This window comes from Adiantum capillus-veneris, chromosome 2, assembly GCF_014529385.1.
Source record: "Adiantum capillus-veneris isolate H3 chromosome 2, ASM1452938v2, whole genome shotgun sequence".
Classification (NCBI taxonomy): Eukaryota; Viridiplantae; Streptophyta; class Polypodiopsida; order Polypodiales; family Pteridaceae; genus Adiantum; species Adiantum capillus-veneris.
In genome coordinates this window covers 123,105,284-123,129,083 of record NC_140932.1, presented here as the reverse complement: position 1 = coordinate 123,129,083, position 23,800 = coordinate 123,105,284, and the positions used below count along the sequence as shown (strand labels likewise).

At 45.1% G+C, this 23,800-nt stretch overlaps 1 protein-coding gene across 2 annotated transcripts in view; it reads right to left on the bottom strand.

Annotated features, from left to right (window-relative positions):
* Window positions 1–5,922: 5,922 nt before the first annotated feature.
* The window catches only part of LOC147463520 (Zn-dependent exopeptidases superfamily protein), a 61,008-nt gene continuing 43,130 nt past the window's right edge, over window positions 5,923–23,800 (bottom strand). For both annotated transcript variants that reach the window (XM_086489519.1, XM_086489517.1), the window contains 11 exons: window positions 18,197–18,274; window positions 10,124–10,195; window positions 9,969–10,042; window positions 9,754–9,883; window positions 9,604–9,675; window positions 8,844–8,963; window positions 8,694–8,762; window positions 8,467–8,616; window positions 7,797–7,881; window positions 7,266–7,719; window positions 5,923–6,659 (listed from right to left, as the gene is read on the bottom strand). In XM_086489519.1, the coding sequence (XP_086345645.1) occupies window positions 6,395–6,659; window positions 7,266–7,719; window positions 7,797–7,881; window positions 8,467–8,616; window positions 8,694–8,762; window positions 8,844–8,963; window positions 9,604–9,675; window positions 9,754–9,883; window positions 9,969–10,042; window positions 10,124–10,195; window positions 18,197–18,274 (1,569 nt within the window). In that variant the 3' untranslated portion in view covers window positions 5,923–6,394. The remainder of the gene's footprint in view (window positions 6,660–7,265; window positions 7,720–7,796; window positions 7,882–8,466; window positions 8,617–8,693; window positions 8,763–8,843; window positions 8,964–9,603; window positions 9,676–9,753; window positions 9,884–9,968; window positions 10,043–10,123; window positions 10,196–18,196; window positions 18,275–23,800) is intronic.

Sequence of the window (23,800 nt, the reverse complement as noted above, 5' to 3'; positions counted from 1 at the left end):
TGGCGTGTTGCGAAGGGTCATCTTATTATAGCCCATGGTTCTAAAGTTGGATCACTTTATCCTCTTTATGTATCTGATAAAAATAATTCTCTTTCTATAATCAAGCTACCAACAGTTGCTTTGTGGCATAGCCGGTTAGGACATATGTCAAAGAAGGGAATGGAGACACTCTCTCGTTTGGGCTACTTACCGTCTTTGTCATTTTCAAATTTTCCCTTTTGTGAGCACTGTCAATATGGAAAGCAAACACGGACACATCGTACACAATCTTTTGACAAAGAAAGAAAACCCTTATCCTTGTGCAAGATGATTTATGTGGGGCTATGCCTTCTAAAACCCATGGTGGTGTGTCCTATTATGTTATATTCATTGACGATGCAACACGGCATGTTTGGGTTTATGCCATGAAGTTTAAATATGAGACCTTTTCTAGCTTCAAGAAGTTCTTATCTAGTGTTGAAACTCAGTCTGAACGTAAGTTGAAAGCTTTGCGCTCAGACAATGGTGGAGAATACGTCTCCAAAGAGTTTACAGACTTTTGTTCAAGGAGGGGAATTAAGCGTGAGTTTACAGCTCCTTATGCCCCTGCACAAAATGGTGCTGTGAAACGAATAAATATGTCTCCCAAGAGTTTACAGACTTTTGTTCAAGTAGGGGAATTAAGCGTGAGTTTACAGCTCCTTATGCACCTGCACAAAATGGCGCTGCAAAACGAATCAATAGGACCATCCAAGAGCGGATTATGTCTATGCTATCACATGCTAATTTACCACAAGCGTTTTGGATTGAAGCATTATACACATCCATGCACTTGATCAATAGATCACCACATGCTTCATTACAGTTTCGTGTACCTTTGAGTTATGGTCAGGACATAATTTGTCTTATGAAAAACTCCGCACATTTGGTTGTGAAGCTTATGCACATATACCCAAGGAGTTGCGTGCTAAGCTAGATCCTAAGTCTAGGAAATGCATCTTCATTGGCTATGGTGTAGATGGTCAATTTGGCTATCGTTTATGGGATCCGAAAAGTCGATCAGTGATTCGTAGTAGTGATGTTGTCTTTAATGAGACTAAGATGCATAGACAGCCAATGAAAGAGGTTGAATTTCAAAAAGTGAAGTTTTTTGATGTATCACCTCCTGTCCAAACATCTCCCGAGCCAATTACTACACAGGCTAGTACGAGTTCTGATCAACCATGGTGATCTCAAAGAGTCTCATATCCGCCTGATTTCAAGAGAGAGGTAATGTCATCAAATATCTAATATCTAACCAACCCAAATGATTTTCTTATATTAAAATCATCATTTAATATGGGATAATAAACGGGAACAAGGGTTAGAATATAGACATGTGCTTACGGATCTATCTCAACATGGGGCCAATGGTAAAGGGGCCCAAATGAGAGATGGTTTGTCCTTGACACAATCATGTGCATCTATCTGCATCAGGAACTGTGTTCTACTAGAGACTGATGGCATAGGTATAGCTTTCACGTTTTTGGTGTCTCTTTTTCATCTATATCATTTTTGTCTTCTCGGTTTCTGGTTAGGAAAGTCAGAAAACTTTTCCTCCCCTCCTTTCAAGAGTAGCTTAGCTCTCACATGTTCTTTTTCTAACCTCGAATCTTCTGAGGTAGCTGAGTGTTCTTATAACTCATCTGTTGCATCGTAGTAGAGGTCTGAAAAGACTTGTTGAGCTTTCATCAAGTCCTTGGGTTCCTCAATTTCATCTTCAATGTAGAGGGTTGAAATCATTTGGATGGGAATTATGTCATAGCTGTCCTCATTGAAAAATTGAGTAGGCATTGACGTATTCACACATACATCCGTTGTTGCTAAAATTTGAGTCCACTCAAATGGCTCAAACAAATGCTCTGGAAAGGGTTCAGGTACATAGGCTTCGTCTATGCAATCCCTTTCTAAGATACATTCTTCTCATTTTAAGCTCCCGTTTTCTGAAGCTCCACACATCGAAATAGGAGTGTCTTTGTTCAACCAAGATGGAAGCTTAGTTTCAGCCGAAGAGACTAAATCAAACTCTTGTATGGGCGTTTTCATGACATCTCTATAGGTGTGATCTTTTATGCTAGCCAATCATAAGGTTCAGTGGAAACATGCTATGAAGAGGGAGCTGTTCAGTATTGCAAAGAACAAAACATGGGAACTTGTTCCGTTGCCAAAAGGTAGCAAAGCATTGCCTTGTAAATGGGTTTACAAGAAGAAGATTGACAATTACAAAGCTCGTTTAGTGGCCAAAGGTTTCAAGTAAGAATATGGTGTCGATTTTCAGAAAATCTTTTCTCCAGTGGTCAACATGACCACACTGACAATGTTGCTTGCTTTGGTTGCCATTGAAGATGTGGAGCTTGATCAAATGGATGCCATTATAGCTTTCTTACATGGTGATCTCGAGGAAGAGATTTATATGCAACAACCTAAAGGATTTGTGCTAAAGGGCAAAGAACATTTGGTCTATAAGCTTCTAAAAAGTCTTTGTGTCTTGAAGCAATCATCCAGTCAATGGTATCAAAATTTTGATGCATTTATGTGTTCCCTAGGCTATAAGTGCAGTAATGAGGATCCATTTCTTTAAGTGAAATGACAACCCAATGGACAGCTTATTATGCTTATCCTTTATGTAAATGACATGATTATTGCTAGTCATTCCAAGAAGGACATTGTTGACTTGAAAACCCAGCTGAAAAGTCAATTTGACATGAAAGATTTGGGTGAAGCCAATCGCATTTTGGGTATGCGCATTACTCGTGATCATAAGAAGAGTTTGTTGTACCTTTCTCAAAAAGAGTATCTGCACAAGGTTCTTGATCGTTTCAACATTGCATGCGTATTTGAAACTTAGCAAGAAGGATTGTCCCAAATCTGTTGAGAAAAAAGCTGCGATGGCTAAGGTTCCTTATGCTTCAGCTTGTGGTAGTCTCATGTATGCCATGGTGGCTACAAGACCGGACATTGCACATGCAGTGAGAGTTGTCACAATAGGTTTATGTCTAACTCTGGTAAAAAGCATCGGGATGTTGTCAAGTCGATTCTAAGATACTTGAATGGCACTGCAGATAGACGGTTATGCTATGGTTGTGGAGAGTCATCCATTCAGGGATTTGTAGACAGTGATTATGCAGGCTGTGTTGACAGTCGTAAATCAACAATAGGTTTGGTTTACAAATTTACTGGTTCTGCTATTTCTTGGAGATCCATTCTTCAGGACTGTACATCCATTTCTAGCAGAGAGGCAAAGTATGTTGCATTGAGTGAGGCATGCAAAGAAGCTATTTGGCTTGCTCGCCTAGTGAAAGATCTTGGATTGGAGCAGTGTACACCATGTGCATAAGATAGAGAAGAAACAAAGGGGGCACACAGTGTGTGTCGGCTCTTCCCCTCCAACCTGTGTGTGTGGCTATATTGGTGTGTGTGTGTGTGTGTGTGTGTGTGTGTGAGTGTGTGTGTGTGAGTGTATTCCTCTTCCTCTTCTTTTGTGCTCCCGGCTTCTCTCCTTCACTTGTGATGTGTGACGAGTTGGAATTGGATTATTGAGCCAATGCTCTTGCAATATACGATCGTGTTGAGATTTTCCCTCTCCCTTTGTTGTACTGAGGTGACTCCACTGGTGGATGGAGAGCCTACTTAACCAGGGTGAGGGTTTTCTTTACCCTCACTTAGCCTTGAGCGGCTGTATTACCATTTGTGAGGATCATTGCGTTGTTTACTCTGATTGATATCAAGCTGGTAGAAAAACGTGATGCCCTGCAAGTTGGTGACCGAACCGCCTATGATGTTTTTTATTGGTTCAATGGATTACATAATCTATCATCTGTGATGATATGCATATTGGTATACTTTTCAGTGCATGGAACCACCTGATGAGTTGTTTTGGTAGCATAAATTCAGCTTCTCTATCGTTATTACCAATTCATTTTGTTGAATATTGGATGTAGGGTAATACTGCAAACATTGCTACTTATGTTGCACTTAACTCCTTCATTGGGCCTTGATATTGGGTTTATTTGTTGGTAATGAGCATTGTGTGCCACTGCCTGATTGTGCTCATGTACATTATGACACTGATCGAGCAATTGGCTCCTCTCGTGCCCGTTCTTCTAACGAAATGGAAGGTACATTTGTAATAAACTCCATAACTAATACGTGGGATCACTTACATTGTTGATACCGAAGTCTACTCATGTGAGTAAAATAGGATAATTTTGTTTCTTTTCTGAGTATGGAATAACTTTACTGGCTTTTTTGTACTCTAGAGATATGACTTTACTCGCTTTTTTATTTTTTGAAGATTCTACTTATACTTTAGTTTACTGGCCTTTTTCGAGTTTATACTAGGAATATTTGACCGAGTGCAGGTGCTTTTTTCTATACCTAGACCTCACCATTAGGCTTTTGATTTGGATGGCTTGATTAATACAAGGCTAGGGCAGCGATTGCTTGAATTTCTTAAGTAAACTATGTATTCCTACAGATTTGGAGCTTACTATGGACTATATAGTATTGTAGTTCATTACTGGTTTATTTTTTTCAAAAAAAAACATAAGCTAAAATTTACAATGGTTTATACTTGCCCTGTGAACAAGACTTATTTTTGTTATTTGTTTAGGTTTTAGCATTTATAAACCTTTCTTAACTCTATGGCTAAAGCCTTGATGGTAGTGAACTTTGTGATTTTGGCTATAGTTTGATTTAATTAAACATATTCTTGCAAATTTGGAGCTTACTATGGACTATACACTATTGTAGTTCATTACTGGTTTATTTTTTAAAAAAGAACATAGGCTGAGATTTACAATGGTTTATAATTGCCCTTTGAAAAATACTTATTTTTGCTATTGTTTAAGTTTTAGCATTTATAAACCTTTCTTAACGCTATGGTTGAGGCCCTGATGGTAGTAGACTTGGTGATTTTGGCTATAGTTTTGACTTAATTAAACCTTACCAACTAATTTTCAAAGCTGACCGTGTTAACTAAACTCATCTTTGTCAAATTTTTTGGCATTTAAAGCCTTGTTTTTACTTTATGGTTGAAGCTTGAATTTGACATGTGAGATCTGGGTTGTGATTCTTAATACTAGGCTTTCTGGCATTGAGGGCAAGGATCGGTGTGGAACTATTTTAACTTTGTCTATACCAAAAGGAATCTAGAAAACATTTCAAAAGAAAGTTGGCTTTCAGCTTTCGATATGAAGTAGGTGGATATGGCACTTTGAGGCCAGGATCACCTGTCTGTACCATTATGCAAACATTTTATAAACCGTAATCATGACTTTAACTTGAAAAAACGGTCACCTAGACATTTTAACATATGACCTTAAGTAGAAGTGGTAGATAATCTGGAAAATCCAGGACCGTATTGAATAACTCAAAACAAATTTTAATAGACTTAATTTAATTAATAGTGGTTATGCCACTTGAATCGGAGGGGCGTGATGGCCTTCTGATCCACATGTATATTTTGCTTCAAAGCTTCACACACACACACACACACAAAGGTACTACAACCAAAATAAAGAACCAAAACAACATCAAGGTGCTGAATACAAGGCTCCCTACTTGTCGGAGTGCTTCAGAGCAGAACGACTTCATGAACAGGGCCTGATTACGATCACTGGCAATGGTAGGCTCCCTGACGCACGTAGTCCAAATATACCCACACTTATTGCAAGTGACGTGTTTCAAAACACATTCAGCCACCTGTATTTCAAGTGGGCAAGGTGTGTGTGTACTATATATGCACCGATATGCGCAAACTCAAGCCCTGGCGGTATTAATTTCAAGTATGTCTCAAAAACAAAGAAGCCTGCATGAATGACATGAGGAAAAACCACATAAGCGCCCAAAAAAAAAAACCACACTAAGCGCCATCTACAAGAAACACTTCTATTGAGACTAAAATTCACATGTAAATTCTTACAATTGAATTTTCTTATTATGTACACAGCGCACAATGTCTTATACTAACTTGTGTACAGCTTGACAAATATCACAAGTTGCAACCATCAATCAAAATTTGAAGGGAATCTATATATAAACTTATACAAGCTTTTGCTCGTCTCACTACGAAAAAATAATGAGCCCAAGGGGGGTGATCTTCAATCTTTGTTTCGAGTAATATCTCTTCATTGCTCAAATGTGTGTGTATTGGCCATCTTTCCGGTCGTTATGTAGCAGGTCCATGCTAAGGTAGTCAATTGCAATCATCCCTCCAATTAAAGTGTTATGCAGAGGAGAGTGCATGCACAAACAGCTTACTCTCCATGTGTATATATCAGAAGAATCGCCTTGTGTGAAAGGGGAAAAAAGGATTACAACAAAGGCCCTTACTGACAGGTTGCTGAATAATGGCCATCCTCGTGCTTTTGTAGACTTAAGCATGCTTGAGTCTCTTCCTGAAGGCAGACTTCCCAAATAGAGAGATTACAAAAGACCCTGTTGTGATGGCCATGCCCGCAATCAAAATCCATGCATCAAAAGTTGAGCTTTCTGTTGTGAAAACCCTCACACCCAACACTTTCCAATAGCTCTCTGTATAAACAGGATCTGCATTCCCCATTACATCTCCCGACACTGCTGGAACAACCCGCCAACCAGATGCTGCGAATTGCAAGCGGGTAGAATAGGCTGGCACATACCTGCCGATAAAACTCAGTTAGGGAAGTAAATTGCTTTACAGCACCCATAGAAGGGCCCCCCAATTCAATTCCCAGCCCAATGCTTCTACTATGCATTATTTTTTCAATTTAAATCTCTAGCAGACACTCATGCTAATGCGAAATCATAAACACATATACAAATTTGATTCATGTTCAGATCTAGAATTAAAAAAATCAATTTAAAGCGAACAAGTTTAAATTGTAGGGTGAAACAGCCTCAGAAGATGGAAGATTAAGAGAGAGAATTACAAGGTCAAAAGTTAGTACATCCCCTATAAAAGGTCGCGCTGCGTTTTCATTTTCATCCTTGCATCCTATCCTTTAAGCTTTCCTATAGCTTCCTTAAACCGTAGTCTATAGGAATGTAGCTTCTTAATGAATTTTTTGAGAGTAGAGCCAGTTGAATTTGCAAGAGCAGAGCTAGTAGTGATATGCATATACATACATATATGTATGTATTTCCCTTGAACTTTCATATAGCTTCCTTTGACCTTAGTCTATAGGACTCCAGCTTATTAATAAATTTTTCAAGAGTAGAGCCAGTAGTAGTAATGCATATACACACAGCCAGTAGAACATGCTCACCTTGTTGTTGAATGCACACAGACACCTTTGTGTTCCGTGGTAGATCCAACACATACTTGTTCAGAATCTGCACAGCCTGTTGTGCATTCCATGATTGCACTAGTATCCGTATCATTAATAATTGAGGCTGTCCTGTTAGCTAGAAAATTCCATACGAAACGTGACGTATCATCGATGTATTCGGCAACAGGCGGCGCTGTTGGATCTCCAAGAAAAACTCCAACATAATGATTTGGACATGTCTGAGTAGGGGTGATGAACCATTTTACCAAATCACATGCCATTCCAGGGTTGCATGTCAACAAACACCTGGTAAGCTCCTCAATCAATGACTTATTTACACTTAATAGATCAGAGTCTGCTGCAGAGATATTTGATTGCCCTGTGACCAAAAGGTAGAGAGTTCGAGCAACAAGAGAGGCCGCTGCAGCTATTGAAGAAACATTGACTTGACCTAGACAGACGACCCATCAATTACCCAGAAGGAAAACTAAACCAAATAGCTTATAAATAAAACACAAGAGTGCGCACCTTTTACATCCAGACTACTGTGGTAATATTTGTTGATAAAAACAGAGTCAAACTCTGTTAATACAACGCCTGATGTGTTTTCGTTCTGTGAAGAAAACACATTTCAAGGACATCATAATTTTGAAATATAAAACAGTAAGGGGAAAATACCAAAATACCCCTTGTGGAAATTCCCAAAATACCCCTCAAATTTCAAAAATTACCAATATACCCTTATATCATTTTGAGATGGATTTGCCCCAATTTTTGCATAGTCTAATCTTTATGACAATGGAGATCTATCTTTAAGTGTCCACGACAAAACTAGTCACCAATGAGCTCACAAATAGAGGCATCTGTGTCTAAAAATGATCAACGATTTTATCTCAAGTGCCAACAATACCATCACTGAAATCCTACTTCTATCATCTTCTATTGAGGGAGAACCAATCTTCCTATGAAGAAATGCTAAACAAATTGCCTTCGGAGATGTTTGTGAGGTTAATGAGGGATATTTTGGAAAATTTGGAGAAATTGAAGGGCATTTTGGGAATTTTTGGCCAAATATGAGGGGTATATTGGGAATTTTTGAAAGCTCAGGGGTATTTTGGTAATTTTCCCAATAGACAAAACGTGTGCACACTTGAAGAAGGAAGATGACAAATCAAGGTTGGAAACCAGAAAGTCTTACCTCATGTATAAATGGCATCAAGGAAGATGGAGGTAAACCTGGATTTGTTGTACTTGCATTGTTAACCTGCACTTCAGCGGCATCCTCTGAATTTATAGAAGACGCTGCCACTTGTAGTGCCTCTAACACCTCCAAGGTGGCAGCTGAAGCCTGCTCATGGAGGCCATCTTGTCAACCAAAAGCAGAATTGTTATGGGCTTGAAAAACAAGCATGAGAGTCCATATACCTCAGAATTCTGGCTGTGTGCATAAAAAGCGTTCTCCACAGCCTGGCCTACTGAACCCACTTCTAAAATCTGAAAAAAAATTGAAATCTGTAAACTTCAGTACACTCTGTGTAGCATCGGTCAATGTTTCAGAGCAGTTTCATCACAAACCTGATGTATAAGTGATCTGTTTAAACCTTGGACAAAGGACCCTCCATTTGCAAGTTGATTTAGAAACTGTCGACTCCCCAAATAACCCCATGCCTCCCCCGTAAACACAGCTATGACAAGCTGAAAATGAAGCCCCAAAATTAAGCAGCGAAGTTTGAAGGCGCAACACCACTTCGTGCTTTATAAAAAATCCTTAAACCTTGGAACCGGGGCATTCTAGCTAAATACTTGAGCTTTACATGAATCACACCAAGTTACTTAATTTTAAATTCTGAACGCTAAGGCTCAGAGATGAGCTGGAAGCATAGAAACATTTAATTTAGCATTGACAAATCTGTGCTGCTAATAACTGCCTTCTTTGCATTGCTCAATACATGCCATTATTCTCCTTGCACGTATTTGAAAATCTCACAAACTAATACAGACCCTTTATGTCTGCTCCCAGGGTGCAGTCATATACTCTCATGTATATGTGTATCATACACATTGGTTTTTTATTGAATGTAAGAAAATTTCTTTTCGTTTTCACTCTTTTCCACCAAAAGTTTTATATTATCCTTGGTGAGATATTAGTTGATAACAATGAGTACCCAGGTCCTAAAGAGGGATAAAAATCGTCTTAGAATAAAAGTCAGACTTTTGGGGGGAAAGAGTTCCATGTCATCAAGCAACAAGGATAAACTAGTCCATTGCAAAAAAATACCCAATACTAATTTACTAGAAACAAACAGCAAGATAAAACGAGTGGAGGATTCTCTACCTGCTTTTCCCAATTGTGAGAATCAGGAATACTTGAAAGCACATCCACAGCTGCCAATAATGCCAACAATCCCTGTCGTGGGCACAATTAGCATTAGGAAATGCCCAGAGTAATAGTGCAAAGACTGGCTTAAAACTGCAATATACTCACAGAGAGGGGCGAGTCTGCACCTAAAGTCTTATCTCGAAAGAAAGATGCAGAGTCCATAGAAGCAATTGCCAAAACTAACTTTTTGTTTGAAGATGATGAAGCTTTGACGGGAGGCAAAGCAGACCACACACTGCATGAGCAGGTGTATTAAGGAGCTGTCATCCACTGCAGATTACATGCGTCCTCAAGTTTCAAAAATGCAAGTAAAAGCTCACCTGTAGCCTCCCAATGGTAGACAAGATGATCCCACAAGGCATGCATCAGAAGTTAAGGTCCCAACCTTGGTTGTCTACAACATGCAAACTAAACATTAGAAGCACTTACCAATAAAAGACTTGCGGCAGAAACAAGCACTTAGACTGGGTCTCACCTGCATCACCACATCAAACTCTGCAACAGCAATGGGATATTTGAAACTTCTTTTCTGATTTCCCAAGGCAGCCTTTACAAAGTTAAAATATCAGTAGTGTGTGGGCATGAATAGAACCAATTAAAATTATGATTCAAATAATTGCCCCTAGCGGAAGATATTTGCATATTGACAGGTGAAATGAAAATATTTTGTTGAAATGGCCGAGTACCAACCAAATTTGAACCGAGTTTTTTTCATTTTGATTGACATCTATTAGCATTTTCTGATTAGACCTACCACCACAATCATGTATTACAATATTTATGCTTTGACTAGTTGTGATATTGACTTTCAGAAAATCTAAGATACGCATAGCTCATACCAATGTGGTTGAATGATCCTAGATCCTGCTGAAGTGCACTCAATGCATCAAATCCGTGATCCATAAATGCATAGCTCATACCAATATAGTCGAATGATCCTATATCATGCCTAAGTGCACTCAATGCATCAAGCCCGTGGTTTACAAATGCACATAAAGGATGGTCTATGCATCCACTAAATTCAATCCTAAAGCCGTCATGCATTCTAGACACAAAGATGCACGTTACATAGTCTTACAATCAGAAAACAATTTATTTATTTTTTTTAGAAAAAGATCCTTCTATTAGTTAATGAAAACTGCCCATAGGGCTACATCCACCTCTGCAAGAGAGGGCTACAACAAGCATGGTGGGGAGACTCTCCCAATGAAAAAACAGCATATGTACAATGGGGCTAAATCAAGAGATGGGAGGAGGGAAAAGCCACACAGGTGGACAGTAGTGCCATCTGAGCACCCCCTGGACCATGGAGTAGAACGGCCTAGGGCGCCAGAGTCGAAGGAAAGCCTCGCGGCGCTCCCGCATGAGGTCGGAGCTGCCCTGTAGTCCCTCAAGCTGTCCTCTGAGAGTATGGATCAGCTCTAGCCAAAAGTCACGAACAGTCTCTGCTGGTGGTACAAGGCGAGCCTCAAAGATGCGGAAACAACGGGCCCGCCAGATGAACCAGAGAGCTAGGCCGCTGATGAGCTCCCAACACTCCGCTCTCTCACTGCTCCACTCCTGTGGAGTAAGGTCTGTAGCAGGCTGGAGTGTAGGTCGACCCCCCTGTATCACTATCATCCTGCTGGTGGAAGATAGCTCAAACTGAAGTGCCGGGCCCGTGAGGGTGGACCAAGCCGCTGCCCCCCAAGTGTACTGTCGAGCCGTGGAGAGGGCAGGCATCAGCCGAAGAACTCGTAGCCACACCTGCTGGGCCGAGGGACAGTCCCAAAGACAGTGACGCTGACTCTCCACCAACTGGTCACAGGCTGTACATGCGGCCGAGAGACCACTATGTACAAGCCAGCTCCCTACAGCTGTGGCTCTGTGTGCAACCAACCACTGGAACAAGGTGACGCGCCTCGGCTGTCTGGAGTCCCACAGCCTCTGCCAAAAAGCTGCCAAGAACTCAACTGTGAGACCCTCCTCCTGCCAATGACGTGCTACAGCGGGGCGGGCCTCACTCTGTGCTGCAAGTATATGACGTCCAAGCCGAACAGTGTACTGAAAGAAAGGGACTCCTGGGCGGTCTGCAGAAGAGAATGGGTCCCTCCATAGCCACTCACCAGGATCCCACTGTACTCGTGCCAGTGGACAGCACTCCCAAGCCCATAGCCTCCAGTGTCCTGTCTCAAGAGCTGCTGGGTCAGGGTCTATGACGCAAGTCCTCCCACAGATGCCCACAACTCGGATCCTCTGGAAACAACACTCTGCTACCTGCGGGGCCTCTACTGCAACTCTCTGTAGTCGTCCCCCACCCTGAAGCTCGAAGAACAGGGCTGGGACAGTCTCTGAGCAAGCCCTGACTGAAATGAGAACCTCCAGTCGTGTGAAGGCTCCCATCCACCGGGGTGCTACTGGCTCGAGAGGCGTGAGCCAGTCAGCTGGAACTGACTCTGAGATGTCCTGACACATGCTCTGAACCCCTCTCATGCCCTGGAGCTGGACAACCTGCACCTCCTCTGACAAACCTGTGAACTCTAGCCAGTCACCTAGAGAGCGCGCTGGACCTGCTGCCATGGGACCCCAAGAAACATGAGGCCTACTCCCAACCAAGTGGCCTCGCTGAGTGCTAACCATGGGGTTCCAGACGAGGGGCTGCTGTAGGCGCTCTTCCGTGCACGTCGGCTGTCTCTGCTCTAGGCCACGCCGTAATAGCTCCCAAGAACGAAGCAGACTCACAGCGAATCGGTCCTCCAGTCTCCTGCTCAAACCAACTCGACGCAACTCTGTAAAGATCCATCTGGTCGAAGGTTGCCAAGGGCCTCCTGACTGAGGCACCCTGGCACGAAGCCTCTGCAACAAGAACTCCTTCCAGGGCTCCTCGCTTGGAAGAAGTCCTCTGACGACGAACTTCCCAAGAAGGGCTCTGCTCTGCTGTGCTGGATCAATGATCCCAAGCCCTCCCTGAGAACAAGGAAGTGTGATGACCGACCAAGCCACCTTGGCTCGGGCAATCTGAGTGTCGCGACCTGACCAAAGGAAGTTCCTGATCAGCCTCTGTACCTGGCTGATGCAAGAACTCGAGAAGATCCAGCAAGAAGTGATGTACCACATAGTCGCCAACAACACATGGTTGGCAACTACTACTCTACCAACCAGCGAAAGTCGGGCTGAGCTCCGATGTAACAGCTTTCTCCTGATGGACAGGAGAAGAGGAGCAATCTGCTGCTCGGGGGACAAATCCAAACCAACCTGACAACCCAAGTACCGAACTGCAGTCCCTGGAGGAATCCACCTGAAACCCTCTCCTGGCATCCAATCTGGCACAGGAGCACTACCAACCGAGAAAGCCACTGTCTTTCTCCAGTTGATCAGTGCGCCCGATGCACAGCAAAAGGTCTCCAAAGCCTGCCCACATCTGTGTAAATTGGCCTCCTGGCCCTCTAAGTACAAGGCTGAGTCGTCGGCAAACTCAGCGTCCAGAAGCTCATCTCCCCGTAAAGGGAGTGCTAAGCCCCTCAAACCAACCTGCTGTGACACCAAAAATCTGCTCATCGCCTCCGCATAGAACAGAAAGAGAAAGGGGGCAAGAGGACAACCCTGTCTGACCGATCGTGTGAGCATGAAGCGCTCACCTCTACCTCCTGCCAAAAGCACCTGACTGTGAGCCTGTCTGTACAAAGCTGACACCCCTCTGATCCAAGCCTCTGAGAAGCCCATCCTGCGTAGCGTGCCCTCTAGAAAGTCCCAGTTGACTCTGTCGTATGCCTTCTCAAAATCGAGAAGAAGAATCACAAGGTCCTCCCCACGGAGCCGTGCAAGGGCAGAAGCCTCCCAAAAAGTGAAGATGTTGTCAAGGATACTGCGTTCCTTGACAAAACCTGTCTGAGTCCCATGTATAAGGCTCTCCAAAAGTGGCTGAATCCTCAAACTCAGAGCCTTGGCAAGAATTTTGTAGGCTGAGTTGAGAATGGTGATGGGGCGCCACTGTCGAATCTCATCCAAGGAGCCACCCTCCTTTGGAATGAGGTAAATCAGGCCCTCACTCATGCTATCCGGCATCACTCCTGTGTGCAGAATGTACTGAAAGGCACTACAAAGATCTGGGCCAAGCAGGTCCCAGTACTCCAAGAAGAAGCTGGGAGTCAGCCCATCCTCACCTGGACAGCTACCACGAGGGAGGGCCCTAAGAGCCATGTGCAGCTCCTCAAGCTGAAGAGGTAACTCAAGCCTCTGCCGCATCTCCTTAGTCACAAGACAGGGCATCTGTGCCCAAACCTGCTCCCTGCATGCATCCTGTCTCTCTGACTCGGGCTCAGCCGACAGTAGCTCACGGTAAAAGTCAGTAGCGACTGCACGCATATCCTTAGGCTCACAAACAACTGACCCATCGGGTCTCCTCAACTGATTGACCTTGGCATGCGAGTGTCGAGGTCCCACTGTCTCAAAAAAACCACCTGTCACCCTGTCACCCACCTAAGTCCACTGAGATGCCTGTCGATGAAAGGCAAACTCATGGCGCCTCTCATCTGTGCAAGCAAGCTCCTGTCGAGCCTACTGTAACTGCTCCTCCAACCATGGATTGTCTGGATGCTGCTCCTGCATCCTCTGTAGTGAAGCAATGCCTCGTCTGAGACGCTGCTCCTCCTCTCTCGCTGCAGCCCGTCGAGCCAGAGACTCCTGGAGAAAGAAGTGGCTAAGCTGAGCTAGGCCTGAGGCCACTCTGTCTGCAGGTGGAGCCTGGTTGTCCATGCCCTCTGTCCATAGAGCCTCGACCCTCTCTCTGAGTGCTAAGTCCAACAAGACCCGCTCTGGCATGTGAAGCATCGTGCTCCCACTCCTCTACCTATCTGCCACTGTGAGAATCACTGGTGCATGGTCCGAGAAGGATGTCCCTGCCAGGATGCCCACTGATCCCCCCAAGTCACTGAAGTGGTCACTAGTGTAGAAGCGATCTATGCGCGATAGATTCACTCCTCCCACTCTGCGGTCCAATCTAGAGAAGGCAAGACTCTCTAGAGGCCTCACAAAGCCAGAATGCTGCCATGTATCCAAGACCCTCAGCATCATACAAAACCTCTCCCAAGCTGCTAACTCGACTCCATGCACAATAGCATGGCTGCCTCCGATCCTGTCAGAAGGGTCCTCCAACATGTTGAAGTCCCCTCCTACACACCACTGGTCAACCTGTGGCAAAGACTCAACAATCTGTGACCAAACTCTGCACGAGCACTCGCCACATTGGGCGCATAGATGTTCAGGAAACCCACAAGGCTACCCTGAACCTGCATAGTAATCCACTGAGCCCTGCCTGGTACAATAATCCCTCTGCCCACAATGGCCTGCTGTAGTGAGTCCGCAATAGTCATACATACCCCACCCTGGATGCCTCCGGGTCCAAAAGCAGCTGACCAAAAGGTATCATAGCGTCCACGCAAAATCTGACCACATCGCCGAATGCGGCTCTCAGACAAATGGTGCTCCTGAAGCATAAGGAGATCAATCTCTCCTCCCACAAGGCAACGCTGAAGCTCCTGACGCAATCGGCCCCGCTGTCGCTGAAACTGGGGCCCACCTAGTCCCTGCACGTTCCACGAGACGATCCTCATGGGGAGCGAGAGAGAACAAATGCTGCCGCAGCAGCAAGACGAGCTATCTTCGAAGCAGGCTTGGATGGGGAGTAATCCGCATCCGAGCGTCCTCTAGATAGGCGAGACTGCAGTGAGTGCCTGGTCCAAGCCCACGCAGAGCGAGCCGTGCGTAAAGCAACCTCCTCTGTCCAGGAGTCCTCATGAATGAATACATAGCAAGGCAAACACTGCGTATCAGCAAAAAAGTACACCACAATGTGTCTACATCATGCTGAGTCTGGGGGTGTCACCGCAAACTTGGCCAGTGGCCACAACGTCTGCAGCAAATCTGTAACGCCAAGTTCTCCCATGTGGTGAGAGAACTCGAGAACCTGTGTATGCAACCATCCCACCACTGAGTCGAGGGACCACTCTGTCTCAGTCCTGCCACAGAGGGGGAAGGAGAAACCAACTGCTGAGTCCAAGGCCTCTGTCCCCCTAGCGGCGAGGAACAAAGCGTGGACTCTGAAGCAGGCTGCCTCGTGGTCTGTTGCGGAGTCGCCAAGAAAACGAGTAAACCCGTAATCGAAGAAATCCCAGTGGCGTCGGAGGTCAATGCTCGTCAAACCACACGGGATAGCTGCAAGAGAAGATGTCTGAATCTGCAGAGGGGGCCGCATGTAGGGCTGACCCTCTCTCGCTAGGCAACTCGTGGCAAAGGCGCTGCCAAGAGATCTCCTAGCCGCTGGCGAGGGTCCAGTCTCCTGAGCCGACTGAGGTACTGAAGCAGGAGGAGAGGGAGAAGGGGCTGGGGGGGGCGGGGGAGAGGAGAAGCGGGGTGGGGCGGCAGAGACATGGGGGGGGCGAGGTGGGGGGTGAGCGGTAACAGAGGGCGGGGGAGGGCATGAGGAGGAGGAGGGGAGATCGGAAGGCGGAGCGGCTGGCGAGGGTGAAGCGGAGGTGGAGGCTGGCGAAGGAGGCTCCTCCTGCTCAAGAGGCCCAAAGCGGTTCCCCGTGGGAACCCACTGCTTCTGAGTAGGCACCTGGGGGCCACTCTGAGTGCCAAGCTGTCGCTGTGGCCCCTGGCGTCGACGGCCACGGGCCTGCTGCCACCCCTCCTCCGCTGGAGCCCCAGGCTCGGAGGGTGGCGCTGAATCTGTGCTCTGTGTCGCTGGCTGTGGCTGCGGCCCAGCCTTGGCAGGTTGGGGCTGAGGCTGGGGTGCGGGTCGTGGTCTCCTCCGTGGACAGGCCTTCGCTAGGTGGCCCATCTGTCTGCAAACGAAGCACTGGTTCGGGAGACCCGAGTACTCCACACTCTGTCGAAACCAACCCCCACTCACCCGAGGCAGAAGGATGACCTTCGGGAGCGTGTGGGTATCTCTAACCAAAACTCGAACTGAAGGGATGCCAGCCGCCTTGGCAGCTACTGATGCTGCCGTACGAGGTGTCTCCAGAACAGTCCCGATGGCGGAGCCAATCCTAGAGAGAAGTGGAAGGTACTCCCTCCGTAAACCCGGAAAGCAGACTGAGATGGGGATGTCTGCCTCCTCTACTAGCACATCCGAAGTCGGGTCAAAACCATGTCGCCACTGTCGAAAGTGGGCGCGTGATGCTTGGATAGCCAGTGGACTCATAGCTATGACCTTGGAGGCCATCTCAGAAGTCTCGAACTCGATCTGGTAGTACCCCCGTCCGAGGATCTGAACATCCAAAATCTTGCCCACCTCTGCGAGAAGGCGGGCCTGGAGAAGGTCTCGCAGCTCTCCTCTGCTAGGACGAGTGCCGAGAACCTTGCAGATGACCGAAGTCGCCTGCAAGCGCTCTACCTCTGTGGCAAGGCTCGCTTGCTCTGTCGGCGAAAGAGCAAGTTGAATGGTGGGCTCAGCGGGGTCGGGCGAGGGGGCTTCAGGCGAGTCCCTCTGTGGCGAAGCTGGAGCCTCCATCTGTGTCTACTGCTGTGGCGTAAGAAGAGGACGACGGGAGGATGCTGCAGAAGGGCGCGCAAACACTGCTCCAAGGAGTTGGAACAGATGCCGAGAGTGCCGAAACTGCAGGGAGCAACCGAGGCGGGGGGCCCAAACTGATGGGTGAACGGGCCGAGACGGGGGGGGGGGGGGGGGGGGGGGGGGGGGGGGGGATAAAGCGGGATTGGGCTAAGGGATGAGGGCGTAGGCGGCAGCATGGGATGAGGCTGAGGGCGGGTGGCGGCAGCAGGGGGCTGAGGGCGGGCAGAAAGGCTGGAACAGGGCAGCGAGAAGGGGGGGGGCAGCGGGGGCAGAGGGCAGGCGGGAGGGACAGCAGGCGGGGGGCAGCGGGGGCTGAGGGCAGCACGAGGAGGACAGCGGGCAGCACGTGAGGGAGGGAGGGAGGGGGGGGGGGGGGGGGGGGAGGAGGCGATGGCGATGGCGATGGCGCAGCGGGAGAGGACAGCAGCAGCGAGCTCGCTTTGACAGTCTCAGGATGCCTAGCTTTTGAACATGAAAGAGAGAATAAATCCAGATGCTCTACAATCAGAAAACAATTATGTACTAGACTATTACCATTGTTTCCCTTATCCTCAACTTTAATTGATACTGAAATGCTAATCTATAGCCACAACTCCCCATCCTTCTTTAAGTATTATTTTACTCTTCACTACCAAGTGAACAATATAAAATCAATACCAATTGACTCATGCTTCATTATGAGAAGCTTCAGTGTTCTTTATTGTTTGAGTTTTGATATCCCCAAAGGAGATACCCAAAACTCAAAAACACTACTCTTCTTTCATCATGCCACAGGTTTGTTCACTGAGCTTCAATGTAACACACTTCGCTGAATAACATAATACCTGGTGTGGAAGATCAAAACAGGTAAAGTTACTTGATTGCCAATTCATTCCACACAATAGAGTTCATTGTGATCAAATAATGCTCTCTCTGTTGGCAGTAGTGTGAATGTGGTACAGTGATATGAAAAGTTTTGCAACTTAACACTAGAAACTTGTATTACTTTACCTCTTGCAATGTTGCCGTGCTACTATCTGAGAGCAGATACACTGGGAAGTTGAATCGTTCATTTATGATCCCAGACCCCTGCAATATAGGTCGCCAATCATTATGTCATCAGAATTTATTTTTTAATGAAACAAAAAGATAGAAGAATGACAGCCCAATGAGCATCATCACCAATGTCAATCAGAAGTAATCAACTCTATCTAAGCACGTAAGGCACGATGGATGTTCCAAACTTCATAAAAGAAACTAACAATTTCAGCCATATCTCAAGCATCAACCCCTATTTGATGATAACAAACAACATAAAGGAAAGCATCAAATGATGTACAAAGACCTGTTTGGTTCATCATAAAGTATGTTGATGCAGAAGAGAGGTACAACCTAACAACTTGAACAACATACCTTGAATCGATAACCATTGAGAGTAAGCGTAAGAGATTGTGTCATCACTAAATGCTGGTACTTAGGCAGTGTTACGCTGCATCTTATGGTTCTATGGGCAGGCCGAGCATATGCATTTTCACTTAGTTGAGTCCTTTATTTAGGCCCTCTACATTATTAACAGCCATTTTATGATTTTTCAGCCATTTGTTTGTTGGGCACACCGAAGTTAATAGGTCCTGAAGCCCAGATTTGTCCCTGGCGATTTCGGCTATATCAAGAGTTCTGCAGCCCACATCATGTATAGCATGGCTTAGATATAGAGCAGCTCCCACCCTTCCAGTACGACCCAACTCACCCTCCTTTCACCTCTCACACAATGAAAGGAACAGGGCCTCATGTCACCAGCCTTTGTACGCCACCCATCTATCAAAGCAATTTATGAAAGATTATATATGTTGTCGTTCCAATTGAAAGATTACATAATTGAACATACAAAACCATGATTAATTAGACATACTTCTATTCCTAAGTGGGGAAGTATGAATGGCCATTGACATGCTTGTAAAGCATGAAGGACTATATCCTCTTACCTTATTGGAAGAGAGATATAGATGGATACAAGCGTATGGAACCGATTGCAATTTACCTTAGGCACAAATGAAACCGGCCTGTAGTGGCCAGCCTTGCTAAAGGGCGGTAAACTTTAGCTTTCATCCATAAATATATCATCTAACTTTCCCTGCACATAATGACACAAAGTAACTTCACAATTGAACCTGTAATTGGAATTCACCACTTCAAAACAATCCACAACTTGGTAGCTAAAGCGCTCCCAAGTAGACAAAGACACCTGTAGGCCCCAAAGATTGGCACCCCTTTCGATATTTCTTTATTCAATTGCAAATAAACGACCTGAACACTTTCACCAAACTCTCACCAAGCTGTCCAAACCTGTCGAGGGCTGAAATTGCAGGGTTTCGACCCAATTTCGGCAGCATAACAATTGCCAAAACCCCCGTAGATCAAAAGTACACGTCTAGGACGGTTTCCCATGCATTTTAGAAGGCATTTTAGAAGCTTTCCGATGAGCTGCAGGTAAATTCCAGCAAGCTGTAATTTCCTGTTTTGGTCACTGTCAGGTGCCCAAAGCCCTGTATAAGCACCCCAAGGCTCCCTTGGTGTTATCTTGCAATTTAGGTGCGAAATCCTAAACCTGCAAATAAACATAGCAGGCTGTAATTTGCTGTTTTGAATCGTTTTGAGCAGAGCAAACACGTCTACGCGTGTCTCCCACACGCTATGGGACAGTTCCCCTGTGGTTTGGACAAGTTTTCACATGAGAAAACTCTCTGTTTTTCGCAATTTGACGCTATGGAACTGTGCATACCTGCGGAGGATTAGCAATTAGCGAATCCAATTCCTATTCAGAAGGCTCTTGCCTTGGCAAACACGCATAGAACCCACAAAATTGTACATGGTCATCTGAGATCCCAACTAGTGGGGCATCATCATATGTGCAAAGGGGGGGGAGAGATGCACGAGAGCAAATCATCGCGCTACATGAGACAAGGGATAAGGCAAACTTTCCATTAAAGCTGTGATCACCTGCACCCACTACTCACACTCACACTGTTCACTTATGAGCTTCAAATCAGCCCTCTCTCAATTTTGGGCGCCCCCATCTGGGATGAGCCTTCTGGATGTGTGTGTTGGCTTGCAAGTTGCTCTCATGTTGCCATGTGTCCAGTTTGCCCCATTTGGTTTGATTTCCTAGTATCCACCAACTTATAAAGTGCTCCCAAGGGGCCTAAAAGACTTTAACTGAGCCTAGCCACTTCTTTACTAGTCAGATTCCAGTGCCGATCAGCCCAACCATCTCGTGGCTACCAAGCCTTGACTCCTATGGGTGAAACTCTCGGCCAACGACTGTTTCACACTGGCCAATGTCCGGGCATTTGTGATTTCAAAAAAAGGGAGTGTCAAAAATTGAATAAAAATCAAGGGAAGGAAACCAACAAATAAAGTTAGTGTTTGTCACAGTCTCGTGGCATACCCCAAAAACATCCTCAATTGCATGCATCCTATACCGCAACCCTTTTCTGCATTGCCTAAGTCTTAATTTTCTTATACATTTCATCCATATTTTCTACATATCAATCTGCTTTAAATATCTTATCTTTTGTGTGCAAAATGGGAGGAACCTTTTTGCCACCCTCAACAATTTCAAAGGGTGCCTTGCCTGTTGATGAATGCACTAAAATGTATGCATTCCCACTTGCCCTTATTGTCTGACACATAGCATTTAAGCACGTCTAGGACAATAGAATTGGCCTCTTCTAACTATCCATCAGTTTGTGGATGAAATGAGGCTGAAAACTTAAGCGTTGTGCCCATGTTTTCAAACAAGCCTCTTCAAAACAAACTTGTCATGTGAAGATCGCGAATACTAACAATTAATTGTGGCATACCATGGTACTTAAACACATTGTACATGAACAATCAGCCATCTAATCAGATTTTATCTTCCTCCTGACAGGAATAAAATGGGCCTATTTCCTAAACTTGCAACTAATGGTCCATAAACCATCATTCCTTGTCTGCGTTCTCAAAAGATCAAAGATAAAATCCATGGGAATATTTTGCCATGGCTTATTTGGAATAGGCAGTGGTTGTAACAACCCGAGTGCCTTTTGCCTGTCAAACTTGACCTTTTGGTAAATTATGCATGCTCGCACGCATCTCTCCTCAAAGTACGCCAATAAAAGAATAAGGACTCGACCACTTTCACTGTTGCATCTATACCACAATACTTTACATACAGTGAGACATGACTTTCTACCATAACCTTATGTCGCAATGGCCTAGTGACACATAGTCTGCCATGCATCATCATAAAACCATCCTTGAGGAGATAGTGTTCATGACGTTGTCCATCTAACAACTGTTCAAAGATCCTTGCAAAATCTTCATCATTAGCATATTGTTCCTTCATATCGTCAAGATCACCATAACAAGGAATTGACATCAGCCACAACATTCTTTTTGCCTTCCACATGCACAATCTAAAATTGGAACATAGACAAAATGTTTTTTCTATTGCATATGCTTTTCAAGTAACTTTGATTGTGTCAAGAAGTATTGCAAGGTCTGATGATCTGTTTGGACAGTAAAAGCAGCACCTAGCAGGTAGTGTTTCCAACTTGAAAGTGCATGACTTGCAGCCAATAGCTCTTTCTCATAGACTTGCATAGTCTTTTCTGGCCCTTGCAAGATTCTGCTTTCATAGGCTACTACCCGACCATCTTGCAATGCTGACGACTATGCTCGGGAGGATGCAACCTGCTCTGATGCCAAATGTTGGAAATAGGGTTGCAGGGTAACACACACAGCTTGGAGAAGATGAAGAAGATCAAGGCACACAACAAAGAGTCTATTGCTTAGTGCACAATGGAAAGATAAGTTAGCCATAGAATGAATGGGTGTATATACAATGCACGGGGGGAAAACCTCCTAGTGAGGGAAAAAATGTTTCGACAATCCTAAGTGTGTTCACACAGATGATAAGTCACTACCACATATATATGGTAACAAAGATGACTTCATATCTAGTAATTGTTTTGCCAGATCTCAAGAAGTCATTATCTCAAGAAGTCATTTGTGGTCCAGGGTGACGCCTGTGGCAATAGTATTCCCCCCCGAAAAAAAGACAAGAACAGCTGCAGTTGTCTCTCCTCGCTCTGAAAGCTTAGTAAATTTCACTTTTAGTAAAACTTCAGATTCTTTCTTAAACTCAAGTAATAACACCTTCCTTAATATTTTCAAAGAGGAAAGTTGCATAGAGGCCTAATTTCTTTCCCATTCTCGACTAAGACACATACACATCCTTCCGATTCCAGCCACATGGAGAGCCTAACCCTATATAAAGAAGCTCTCCCCTCTCTCTGTTGAAGAGAGAGAGCGCGCATGCCTATGCACTCTATCAAGCTCGCGTGAAGGATTCAAGGTGTAGAAGCTCTATCACACAAAACGACAAAGTGCTACTAATTTATCCCCGAGAAGGCGAGTTTTTGAAGACTATTCAGCATCGAAGGACTCCACTCCTGCGCATTCGAAACACTGGAGAAGACAACGGTTGTGTACCCATTGGAAGGCCTTTCAAGTAGCACATAGGCGGGTGAGTTATTTCAACGCTTGTATGTGTAGAGCAATAAGTAACATTAGCCATTTGAGATTTAATGGTGTTCCCTTAGCAAACTCATGCTTTTGTGCAAGTTGTGGAGAGGGAGAAAGAGAGAGTTTTGAATAGATCCTAGAGCAAAGTGTCAAAGGTGACAGCGAAAGATGCAATGAAGACAAGAATTGGCCAGTGATCCAATGAACACCTCAACTCCGATCTAGAACACCTGCAATGCCACATACAAGAACAAGGCACACCTGTGGAGAAGAGAGATCACTGAGGTAGAAGGAGACAGGACATCTAAGAATGAGAGAGAGAGAGAGAGAGAGAGAGAGAGAGAGAGAGAGAGAGAGAGAGAGAGAGAGAGAGAGAGATCCGGGAAAGGCTCTCCGTGCTGATAACAAACTACTCATACAAGTGAGAGAGAGAGAGAGAGAGAGAGAGAGAGAGAGAGAGAGAGAGAGAGAGAGAGATCTGGGAAAGGCTCTCCGTGCTGATAACAAACTTCTCATACAAATGACCAAGGGTGGTCCGGCATAGATCTGGCATGCCCTATGGATGGACCCGAGGTACACACAACTGCAACTGCTACTCATCACTGACACGGTCTCCACATGGGTACCATCTCCAACATGCCCAGAGAGCATAGATCTGGTGCACCTCCTCCTGGCTAGGTCTAGATCTGGATCTAGATCTCGGATGAGAAACCCTGCCACTGCATGTAACAAGGCCTATGAGAGGCCGCCATGAGCAAACGCTAGGTAGAATAATCCAAAGAGAGAGAAAGCATAGAAGTTGGGAATGCAAGATAAGAGCCAGTGAAGCAGTGCTTACTCCCACCTGGGATACCCATTATTCATCTCAGAAATTCAGATTTAGCATATATATGTGGAAAACAAAGTCTTCTCCTTTGTTGCCCGAACACCTCAGAGAATTGTGGCCCTCCATGTCACTGCCAGAATGTTACGAGAATGACATCATTGCATACCTGTCACAGCAGATGCACAACTACCCAACCATTCTTGCCAATGGGTTCTCTCAGA